The 12,321-nt window shown below is 35.7% G+C and overlaps 1 protein-coding gene across 7 annotated transcripts in view; it reads right to left on the reverse strand.

Moving 5' to 3' along the window:
• Positions 1-810: 810 nt before the first annotated feature.
• The window catches only part of LOC115633066 (calcium-transporting ATPase type 2C member 1), an 80,037-nt gene continuing 68,526 nt past the window's right edge, over positions 811-12,321 (reverse strand). For 4 of the 7 annotated variants that reach the window (XM_030530431.1, XM_030530435.1, XM_030530437.1 and 1 more), the window contains exons 3-5: positions 3,358-3,673; positions 2,203-3,295; positions 811-1,108 (exon numbers count right to left, since the gene is read on the reverse strand). In XM_030530431.1, coding sequence (XP_030386291.1) covers positions 2,596-3,295; positions 3,358-3,673 — 1,016 coding nt within the window. In that variant the 3' untranslated portion in view covers positions 811-1,108; positions 2,203-2,595. The remainder of the gene's footprint in view (positions 1,109-2,202; positions 3,296-3,357; positions 3,674-12,321) is intronic. The other 3 variants (XM_030530434.1, XM_030530432.1, XM_030530433.1) reach the window with 3 other exon arrangements.

Raw genomic sequence — 12,321 nt, forward strand, 5'->3', positions numbered from 1 at the left:
CGATGAACAATCTGAAGTTCTTATTGCAGGGGCAGAATATTTAATAATTCATTATTGTTTATAAATGTTTTTCAAAATATTTTTTTGTGTATGCATTTACCAGATTATTACAATGTTTACAATTTCCTAAATCAAAAGGAATTGTTAATTAGATTAATGAAGAAGCTTGAAGAGTTGTGGGAAATACATTTAAGAGGGCTGTCAGAGCTTGACATTATGTCAATTATAAAATATAAATATTTACTTATTTAAATGTCTTTATAGACATTCAAAAATTTCTGAACCTATTTTAGTTATCGTTTTCAATACATCAAAATAATAATGAAAATAATATTGGCAACATTGATGAAAATATTCTGGTAAATGCGTTCCTTAAGGTTAAACAAATTTCTTTGTCAAATACCATACTTTTATTTTAAATGCTTCAATAAGTTTGGAACGTAGAATATATATATGTTTTGAGTCTGTAATGTGACATTCGGTTGTTCAATTGTTTGTAATTGGTACATTTTTGTTACTATTAAGAAGCCATTAAACACACTTAAGAACATTTTGCGCAGCTACATGAGATAAATTATTGTTTTGTTTATTGCTTTTCTGTATTTTATTAAAACATGCCACATTTCAACTAAGCCTGTAAAATGTTCCAAATCTGGAAAGTGCCGTTGCTTTTTATGAATACCATTTTTTCTTTGGTTCTACAACTTATTCTTATAAACAGTTAGTGCTGCTTTTTCTTTTGCTTGGTGAATTGAGAGAAACGGTGATTGTTATTTCAAATTGCGAATAAATATATAATTATTTTCAATATATTGTACTTTTAAACACAATTTTATTTTTTCCACAATCGTTTTGTTTTTCGTTTGTTAACAAATTATTTAATTGCTGCTAACGCGCTAGAGTTTTGCTCGATGTTGTTCGCAAAATTGTCACATGTTTTGTTCCAAAGACCGAATAAATTAACAAAAATTATTTTGAAAAAAACCATTTTCTTGCATCGCCTGCTCTGTTCTGCTACTTCTGTAGATTACATTTTACATTTTTTGTAAAGGGGATTAACGGAATCGAATATTTTTAGTTTTGCTGCTCCTTGCCGGGGATTGCTGTGCTGTTTCGGAAGGAAGAAAATGTATACATTAGTATATATATTAGTTATAGTTTTGGGAGCTCCAATCGAAATTGAGTTGAGTAGTGTGTTGAGTTTCTGTACAGTTGCAGTATTTATTTAATGAAATCAATATATATTTGGCACTAAAAACTACAAGGCAAACAAAATATAATTGAATTAAGAGAACATGCAAACGGAAATGGATTTTAGATTACAATCAATCCATCGATTTAAACTATGCTCGTGTGCCTATGTGCTTAAAATAATATCACATCAAATCGTTTTTACTTTTATGACATTCGTTAATAATAATATTAAACACTTTTATATGAAACTTAAAATAAAGTGCGTCTGCAGCAATTTACACATTTTCAATGTAATATTTAACAGCTAGGGCTTTAGAAGTCTAAATGGAATCATACTTATAAGAACGGAAATGTGAGACGACGGTTAGGACTTTAAAACAAGATTAAGTCTAAGTAGAGTCGTGTATTCAGAATAAATATGTCTTGTAAAGTAACTCTTTTAAGATTGGAAATTTTTGCCAAAGTATCGTTTCTAGGGATGTATTAAATAGGCTTCTCTGATACCGATAGCTGATGCGATCTTGTCACCTGCACTAATAACTTAATGTTAAATGGAAACGCTGAGCAGAAGCTTCCAATAAATTAGCCGGATTTGCTTAAAAAATGTTCTGTTTTTTCCGCTTTAAATTACATTTGACTTGATTCCACTTGATGTTTGCCATGAAAGCGACAATGTGAGATATATATTCTGGGCGGTTTTCATGACAATTTATAACTTAGGGACGCAACGAAGACAATGTTTTAAAATTAAAAGAAAAGTATTGCTAAGTGAAAGCACAACAATTGACAGGTGATGGCCTCATCCTAAGAGAGGAGTGCGCGGTGCTTTCAACATTCGACTACTTACAAAATAAATACATAATTGTTTAAATTTAAATTGAAAGAAATTATAAAATATGCATATATGCGTGCTTAAATAAAATAAAACTATAACTCTAACGGGACAGGACATTCAGCGAGAGAGAGAAGAGAGGCAAATAGAGTAGCGTATAAAATATTGCTGCTCACTTTTTGAATTCGTTTTCTTTTCAAATGAAGTCAAGTTTTTAGCTTCAAATTCATGCGCCGCCGATTGGAATGTTTCAACTATTACTTTTTCTTTTTGGCTAACCTATGTTGTTGCTGCGGGGTGGTTGTTGTAGTTTTGTTGTTGTTGTTGTTGGTGTCGCCTGTTGCAAAAAAGTAAAATGTAAAATTAAACACACATTTGGCCGCTGCCGCTGCCGCTGCCTTTCGTCGCTCGCTCTCGTCGCTTGCCACACTGCCCCACTTGGTTTCAAGTTTTTTTCTGCATGGTTTTGCTCTTTTTTTGTAGGTTTTTTCTGAAATTTTTTTTGTTGTTGTTGTTAATTTAATTTACTCGGCTTTTGTATGCAACTGGTCTCTAGCGCTTGCGTTTTGTCATACAAAATCCAACTCGGACCGGGTGCTGTACATTTTACGCTCCATGGTGCGTTCGAACCACTTCTTGATCTCCGACACGACCAGCACCGAGGAGGTGAGCGAGACGAGAAAGAGTATGTCGTAGGGAGTCAGCGCTTCGGTTTGGAAAACCATTTGTAGCGGCGGAAAATATACGACCAGCATTTGTCCAATTATCGAGAAGGCAACGGCTAGCAGGAACATCCTATTTGTGGTCAGGCCAATGGTGAAGACGCTCTTGGTCTGGGAGCGGCACGAAAGCGCATTGAACATGTCGAAGAAGACGAAGCAGGTGAAGGTCATGGTGGTGTCGCGCTTCGTCTTGCCCAGCGTTCCATCGGCCATCTCGCGCTGGAACACCCACAGAGTGCCCAACACAATGATGCTGGCACTCAGCAGCACATTCGCAATCACCGATTTCGTAATCATCGGCTGCTTCACATTGCGGGGCTTCTGCTTCAGGACATCGTGATCGACGGGCTCGACGCCCAGAGACTGCGCCGGTGGGCCATCCATTATGATATTTATCCAAAGTATTTGCATGGCATTCAACGGATTGGCAATGTCCATTAGCGTGGCCAGCGCAATCAGAGCCAGAGCAGCTATCGAGGTGCTCAGCTGGAAACGCACAAAGTTTCGTATATTGTAGAATATTCCCTTGCCCTCCTCAATGGCGGCGCTGTGGAGAGATGGATGGAAAACTTAAAAAGTCTCCAACACTTTGATCAGAGAACTACTCACATAATGGTGTGAAAATCGTCATTAACCAGTATCATGTCAGCCGCCTCCTTGCACACATCGGTGCCATTCTTTCCCATGGCAATGCCTATGTCCGCCTTCTTGAGGGCCACTCCGTCGTTGACGCCGTCTCCCGTCATTCCCACAATGTTGCCGGTCCGCTGCAGCGACTTCACAATCTCGAGCTTGTGCCGCGGCGAGACTCGATAGAAAACGCTCACATTGTTGGCCACCTTGTCCAGTTGGTGCTCATTCAACTGATCCATTTCCTGGCCCGACAACGTCTGATGGTGGATGGTGTCGATGCCGATGAGATTTGCTGGAAATCAGACAGAAGTTTATTTTTAAAAATTAATTAATCTTGTTATTTAGTATTACTAAAGTATTTTACAATTAATATAATCTCCAAGACACATTACATATTAAACATTCTTCAATAATAATTCATATTTCTCTAGACATTAAAATCGGACTTAAATATGCCATTAATATTCATTTAAGCCTGTTACATTTTTTATGCAGAATGTGGCTTAGTCCGGCAAAAATGTTCTACATATACGTATTATCAATGGATTACAAAATTTCACTTTGTAAGCCTTAAATTCAGATATTTCCCAAATCGGAGTATAAATTTGGTCAATGTGGCTGATTTTTACCTCCGCAGGAATCCTGCCTTCTGTTCACATTCCAATTCACTACATGTACTTAATAAGAACAGTGCTTTTTTAAAATCTTTAAATCACATTTTAACTATTTGAATAGATCCCAGTAGTCGAGACCACAATATTCTTGAATTGTTTTTAGCCTTTTTAAATGAAAAATGCGTGTAATCTTGGCTCTCCTAAGCTATACGATTAATAAACAAGTTAGCTAGACAGCAATGGGATCTTTGCATATACTCGCATATCAGATATAGATCGTACTTATATTAAAGTTAGACAGTGAGACAAATAAAATTCAATTCGTTGGTTCCCTTTTTTCTATTCTGATCCTTATTTATACAGATTATTTCAGATTATTTACTTTCTCATTCTAATTTAATTTACCATTTTATTTGTGCTTGTAACATAAATCCAGTGATTAACCTGTGATAACCTCTTTTATGCCCAATTGATCCTAAAACATTTGACAATACGATTTCGAGCTAATTTTCCATACTACCTGTTGCTACAAACATTTGGAATATGATTGTAAAAGCATAAATGAATATTCAATTTTTCCCCCGCTTCTGTTACATATTAGAAACTGACCGTTCACTCATAAAATGTAAAAACACCCTTTATATATAATTAAGTTGATAAGGTTTATAACCTGTACTCTTTATTATTAACTACATTAATTATAGATACACACCAATTTATGGGCCGATTTTTGTGAATAAATGAAATGAAATAAATGTATGTACATACTACTTGTATAGTTGTTTCTAGCCTTAGTTTTATACCGTTTTCATTTTTCGTTACGAAACTCAATATTTTTCCATAGTCTTTAGAAGTGGTTCCGATTGGAGTTGCTTTCAAAAATCACACCCTAGACCGTTCTGTAAAAATGTACATTACCTGAGAGAATCTAACCTTAATAGATTAAAATAAATGTACATAACCAATAAACTAGAAAGCTATTCAATAGTTAACTAACTAATTATTTATAGAACTTGGAGATAAACAGGATTTGTTTGTTTTGAATCCCGCAACAAGTATTATTCCAATCATAAATTGTTACAACATGTCAAATGATCCCCGAAAGGGAGTGTGCCGATAATATCTGTGTATTTCGTGATTCTGCTTTTGTTTGCCATTTTAGCCAAATAATTGCTAAGCTCGGCAGTTTGTTATTACATTAGTGGGTCTGGTGGGGCATCTCGCTTAGATGGCAGCAAGAGAATAGCTAACTGCGATTGCTTTGTGGAGTGGAGCGCCTGCAGCTTGTCACAACAAACTCTAATCCTTTGTAACTCGCTCCCATTCTGCACATCCTCGTACTGCACATTCAGCCTTTGGTTGTGCAAATCGCTTTTCATTGCATTTGCCGAGCAATTGGCGCCCTGCTGCACACCCAAAAGCAACAGGCGACGAGGATAATGGGCCGAAGGGACGAAGCGGCGAAGCATGGAAGCAAGGACTCGTGTGTTTGTGTGTGTGTGTGTGAGAGAGTGCGGCACGGCGTGACTTTGGCGCCGACTTAAACTTTAATTCCCCGCCAGCACTGAACGCCACAGAGCGACAGCAAAAACAATTGTTAATTGATGGGGGGCCCAGGGGGCTGTGAGCAAGTTTTGAAAAATTCAATTGGCGGGCGACGCATTAAACTTGAAAAAGCTGCAAAGTGGAAGGCGCCGCTTGTTCTCGTTCTTATTTTTGCACTCGAGCGCATTTATGAAGTACGTGAAGGAGCAAAGGATTTCAGCAGCTGCGACTGACAGCGGCAACAGCAAGCAGAAAAAGAACAACAACATTAAAAAACAACAACAATAATAAAGACAACAATAGCAACAACCGACAAAGACGACAAACAACTTTTCAAAAGTTGCGTCGCCATTTTTCATTATAACGCCGCCAGTATTTGTCTTACCAAGTGGCGACGACGTTGCCGAAGCTACTGCCACTGTTTGTGTAAAATTTTATTTTTGCAAAAGTGCAGTCAAGTAAATAATAAATACAACAACAGCAGCTGTAGAAGCACCATCGGTGGCGGCAGCAGCAGCATCAGCATCAGTAGCAACAACAACAACAGCAACCAGCTACATAAATACACAATAGAAAAATGTACGGCAAAATGAGCAAAAGAAGAGACGTAATTAAAACGCATTCAAGTCGCCAACGCCCCCCACTACAAGCGGCACGTTCCACAAGCCATGGGCCAAGCGCCAAGCGTCGAGCTTCGAGCGGCGAAAGACGCGCGAGACAATTAAAAGCAGCCCAACGCATCCAAAGGATATCTTTCACTTCCACTTCCGCTGCAGCAGCAGCACGAAAAAAAGTAATAGAACGCAACAAAACGCTGTGGCAGAGCTTTGCTGCTCAGCAATTTCAGTTTGAGGTTCAGACTGTGCGGCCAACCATTGGCTGCTTAATGGTGGCTGGTCATTGCACAGTGGTTAGAAACATCACTTTGCTACACAAAGACATATTTAGAGGAGGAGCATAAACAAAGTGGGAGCAGAGGAAATTCTTTGATTAAAGAAATAGACGCTTAAGATTATCTCTACTGCAGATTCCAATATTTTATTTTTCTATGCTTTCAGCCTTTAGGCAGATTCTTAATTTAAATATAACCCGCATATATAAATACAAGCTAAGTTTGAAGCCAATCAAATGAGCATTGCAGATATTTCATAGAATCTTTGGAGCTCGTTTTCCCCACATTGGAGTTCGAATTTTCTTAGTGCTCACTTGCGTCCAAATTTCAGCTTCCCAGCTTCCCCTTACCGTTTGGGCTGTGCGTTGATTGCACATCAGTCAGTCAGTCAGGACAAACTGTTTTATATATATAGAGATATATAAATTTTGAATTAAGGCAGAGAAAGAATTACTTTAAACTTTTGTTTAAAGTTAATTTAAAAAAATTTTATTCCAATTGCAAATATTAAGTGAATGGAAACCATTTCGAGTGATATTAATAAGTAGTTTTGACCTTATCCCAGCAAATTGCTTTAAAATAAATCAATATCTTCATTCTTGATGCTTCATTTAAATTGAAATAAGCTGGCAACGTTTTGTCAAAAACGAAGTAAAATAGATATTGAAGTCTATGGGTAAAGTTGAAAATAATATAAATCTGAAACTTTGGTATTAACCATCCTAAGTCAGTTATTCTGATTCGAAAACTTGTATGTGAAGAATTGATTTCCCTTCGAGTGGAAAACTGTAGCATACTTTTGTACGTCAAATTGTTTCTTTTTTTTTTGTTTTTCTACCTTAATACAATTAATAATTGTCTGCTTGTTATTGTTCTTTATTAGTAATTTAATAATTATTTTTTTTAATCTGTCCTAATGGACAATCAGCAAATTAAAATGGAAGAACATTGGCATTAGGATTTTGTATTATGTGTGACTTAGTAGGGTGATGGGTTGAAATAAGCTCAGTTAAATCTATCTAAAAAAAAGTTCATTTAGTTTTAATTTTAAGACGAGATTCGTAAATAAAATTGTAGTATAGGAACAATGGGACATTTTAATAAAACAAAAATAACACAGATGTTTGAGCTGGATTACACTCGGCTTAAAAAAAAATAGTAATGTTGTAACTACCATAGATTGATCAAACTCAAAAATGTTTATTTTTCGACTAATTGTAGTAATCAAGATTTATATTTAAATGTAATTTCGAGTCTAAAACTGCTCGTACACAAAAAACTAAACTTAGCTTTTCGAAACCAAATTATTAATTGCTCAAAACTCAATGAAAAGATAGTGTTCGAGTTGATCTACAATTTATGTTTGATTTGAACCACTGTACAATTTTCCTCCCATTTCTTTGCTAAATTTAAATTAATGCAAACTTGAATGTGCAATTTTCTTCAAAGTTGTTGGTGATTCCTTTTACGATGGGACTGTGATGCTTTATTATCAACACACAGCGAGTGAAATATTTAACCGTTTTTTATGAGCACCCAAAGTAAACTTGTTTCAAATATTTTATAATAGCTCTTTTAATCGCGACTTTGATAACAAAGGATAAGAATTTCCACAGGTATGGAATAATTTGTTATTTAAATGCTTGCTTGAAATATGTATTCAAGCACGCAACAGTTTTTGCTTAAGGTAGTAGCAGTTTTTGGCTTTTAGTCATTGAAGCCAAGAAAATTATTATTCTTATTTCTTTCTCATTTGGTATTCAGTTACCGATACGCACGCTTTTCTTTTTAATCTAAACATACAATATGTCCTTTTTATTAAAAAGAATTTTCTAAGCTTTCTGTTCCAAACCAATCAAAAAGTGGGCGGGAAATCTTAAGAAAGTTTTACAAATTTGTTCAAAAATAATGCAAAATAATATATAAACAACGAATAGGAAGTTAAAGTCCTGCCAGTGCAATTTTTTCTTTGAATACTCTTCCGCGCCAAAGTATTCAACTAAAATAAACTTTGTTGCATCAACAGCATTGCATACGAGCTGGCAACGGAAGGATTTACCAAATACATCCCTCCTGACAAGGTCGGCAGACCGCAAATCTCTTTAAAGCTTTTGACGCGCCACCACCACGCACGGACAAGGACTCAGCAACACTAAATGTACAAATCTGTGCGCTCGAGCAAGGTTGTCCTGGACATTAAAGGAACCACAGCACACTCCCAAAATTAAGGGCAGGGAGACACACCACCAGACTTGGCATTTCATCCCATTCCCAAGACTTCTGTAGAACTTGTAGAGCTGTGCAAGAAAAGCGAAGTGCACCTTCTTTGTTATTGTCCAGCACTAAGCAGGCTTAGACTCCAAGGGCATCAGGGATACGTTTGTGGGGGTGCACTATCGCTTCAATCAACTCAACTTAATCTCTGTATCCATCTTCTCTATGGACGCTTACCAATTTGGACAAACTTTTAAATTATGAAGGGTCACCATAAAGTACAAACAAGTTTTTAGTAATAGGACTGATTTTTGAACATTTCTTCCTTTGCAAAGCTTTGTTCAGATTTAGATAATAGTCGGACCAAAACTCATAAGCCACAGATTTGCTTCGGATATCTTCTTAAACATAAAAGAGATTGTTTTTTGCACCAATCGGCCAAATGAACTGATCGACATGCCTATATCTGTATATATATACAAATCAATGCCACTTTTCGTTGTAATTTTATAATTCAAGAACGGGCTCACCTATCCAAACCAAAAGTTTAGGCCTTGTTCGAACTATTTAGTAGATGGTTAATTTAAGTTTGAAGTTTGCACAAAATCGGTGGAGCGGTTCTTCATTTATCACATTTTTTGTAACAAATGAATTCAATAAATATAGGATCATTTTGTTAATGGGGATTTTGCCGTCAAATTGAAACTTTTTTCAGATGGGGATTGCGGTGTGAATTTGGAGGAATCATGTTTTTCACATGGCCAACTTTATGTTGCTCCTAATGTTTTGGAATAAGTTTTAAAATAGCTAGCAAAATAAAATAGCTAATTAAATATGTATTTGTTTGAATAAATGAATTTGATGTTCCAATTAAATTTTTGTATTATTTCACTTTATACGTAGCGAAGCACGTACCGGGGCGCTAGTACTATAGATTTGATTTGCTGATAATATTATATATATATAATACATATATGTATCTATAATCTAGTCTGTCATGCCATTTGTCACTTAGACTTTTCAGTATACCCTTTGTTTTAAAGTGTCGATCGACTGATAGAAAAATGAATATTAAATGCTGCAGCATTAATTAATATTATTAATTATTAACTTGAAAATGAGCGTTAGTCCAAGACACATAGCAGTTGCATTGATGAATGTAAAGTTTGAGACTTTCCGAACATCTTGCTTCAATTTAATGAGGTCGTAATCAAAGTTCGAAACTCTCATTGTTGTGTAAACTTGTACACAAAGCACCCTTCAATGAACTGTCTGCCACATGACTGGCACTGACACGCTTTGGTTATAATCTTCACAATATTCGGGCAGCTGTCAAAGCAAATGCCAAAGTTCAAAATCATAATCAACTGTCAAGTACACACTCGTACATATTTATAAATTGCAAGTCAAGCTTTCAGTAATAGACAGAGTAGGAATCATTACTGGACAGTTACGGAGAGAGATGCACCACAGCCCGCTAGTTACGCTATTGACCGCAAAAACTAATCACTTGTTTTAATTTTCTCGCGCAGCCACAACAAAAAACAAAATAAAATCCGCAAATATTTGCAATAATCACCTGCCTATCGTCTGGCTTTGTAGAGAAAAACTGCAATTTCCAATCCAATATGTTTTTCGTTTATATTTTTATTTTTATTATAAAACAAAAATAATGTTTTTTGCAACGTCGATGATGATGGCAACACTGCTACTGCGACTGAGACTACCAGATGGTCAACGGTGAATTCTTAATTCTTCGTCATTTTTTTTGCGGCACTGTTTTTATAAATATTGGCGACAAAAAAATATTGTTTGCATTGCGCATTTTGTCGTTGCTGGCGTTTTTCATTTTCTGTGCATTTTCTGTCGCCATTTTCGTCGCGTGTTGTTGCGAATTTAATTTATTGCGGAAACGCAAGGAAAAAAGTAATTGCACTTTTTTGTTTCTGTTCGCCCGAGTTGACATTGAGAGCTGATTGAAAATTCTGCTGACTTTGACATGCCATTGGCTTTGGGCGGTACTTATTGGTGTCGGTTTCGGTGTTGGTCGAGATCGAGAGTTTGCATGACGGACGCGTGTCTACCATTTTAAAATATATCTGATGCAGAATTTACCACAGGAACTAATTGTTTTTTTAAGTTACACATATTGGAATGCACAATTAATCACTTTTCTTTTTTTTAACCGATTTCAAAAAAGAGGAGGTTATCAATTCGTCTGTATTTTTTTTTTTTAAATATTCGAGTGCTACGAAGGCGGCACAATATGCTAGTGGTTTTTTGCCACGAAGGCTATCGATAAAAAATTCTCGCTGTACTTTTTTAAATTGGTATACAAATTGGAGAGCCAATATCGATAATTTAGTCTTTTATGTTCAAAAGAAAGTCCAGTCAATTGCATATAATATAAGGATAATATTAAATGACTACCAAGACTATACATAGATTTTGTTTGAAAATAATTTATAGTATAGAGTTCCCACCTTTTATGTTGGGAGGCGCTACATTGCCAAATATTTCTTTCAATTCTTTTGATTTCCTTGTTTGGATCACTATTAATTTATAGACATGGAAAAAAATTTTCATCGTTGATAAACTACATTTACTTGAAAGATCTTCGTCAAAACAATATCAAAACCAAGTTAAATCCTAATCTGGGGAAGTCTCCTCCTTCGTTAACATCAGTAAAGTATTGTGTGTCAGAGCTTAAAAGAAGTCGGACTTGCTGGCAAGATGATCATTGCAATGGTCAATCAAATTAGATGAGAACGCTTAAAATCCACAAAATGTTAGTGGATAGCAGAAATAGTTCCCATTTCATAAAGTGCTTTTGGGGTTCCGTAAGGATGTTTCAATCAAGTTTTTGGTCATGTTTCGCGACAATAAAGTCGAACAATGAATGGAACAAGGGGCAATGACTTCACATCTGAGGCGAAGAAACACTCAGAACAATGCACTGAAAAGGGGCTCCAAAGCAGGCGAAGTCAGATCCATCTATAGGCAAGCATTTGCTGTCAGTTTTTTTTTATGCATACATGTAGGATAATTTGAATTGAAAAGTAAATAACAATTAAATGAAAGGAATTTGCGATATTACTGAAGCTGTTGTTTTTATTAAGACATTGTACGAATATTGCCAAAATCAATATTCGATTTGTTTGATACGCAGCATATTCGCTCGATGATGTCGAAAACCACCTGAATAGAATAACTTCTGTTTTTATAACCTAGAATAACCAAACTTGGAATGTAGATTCTACTAAGTCTGAGAAAGGGCAAGTTTGTTCATTTTTTTTATACACCCCCAAGCCCCCTCTTCTTCTCTTCGGGATTTTCTCTAACTCACCCAATTCTTTGAATTTTGAACTAAAATTTGGTAGGTACCCCCAGTTAGTGATTACGTGTCCGTATATTAAGTTTCATTATGATCATGATAAATTAGAAAGAAAGTAATAGCTATAAATATTATATCTGCCCAAGCTCTGCAGCTGTTGTTATTGCTGATGATGTCTGTTGACATAAACTTGTACTTCACACCTAGTATGTTTCCACTTATTTTTGCATGTATTGAATAATTTTTATTTAATTAATTAATTAATTTAAAATTCACAATTTTTTGAGAGTGTGAACAGGGTATTTAAGAGTAGAGCCCGCTCGAGTCTAGCATTCCTTTCT

This window comes from Scaptodrosophila lebanonensis, unplaced genomic scaffold (genome assembly GCF_003285725.1).
Source record: "Scaptodrosophila lebanonensis strain 11010-0011.00,11010-0021.00 unplaced genomic scaffold, SlebRS2 tig00001415-arrow-pilon, whole genome shotgun sequence".
Lineage (NCBI taxonomy): Eukaryota > Metazoa > Arthropoda > Insecta > Diptera > Drosophilidae > Scaptodrosophila > Scaptodrosophila lebanonensis.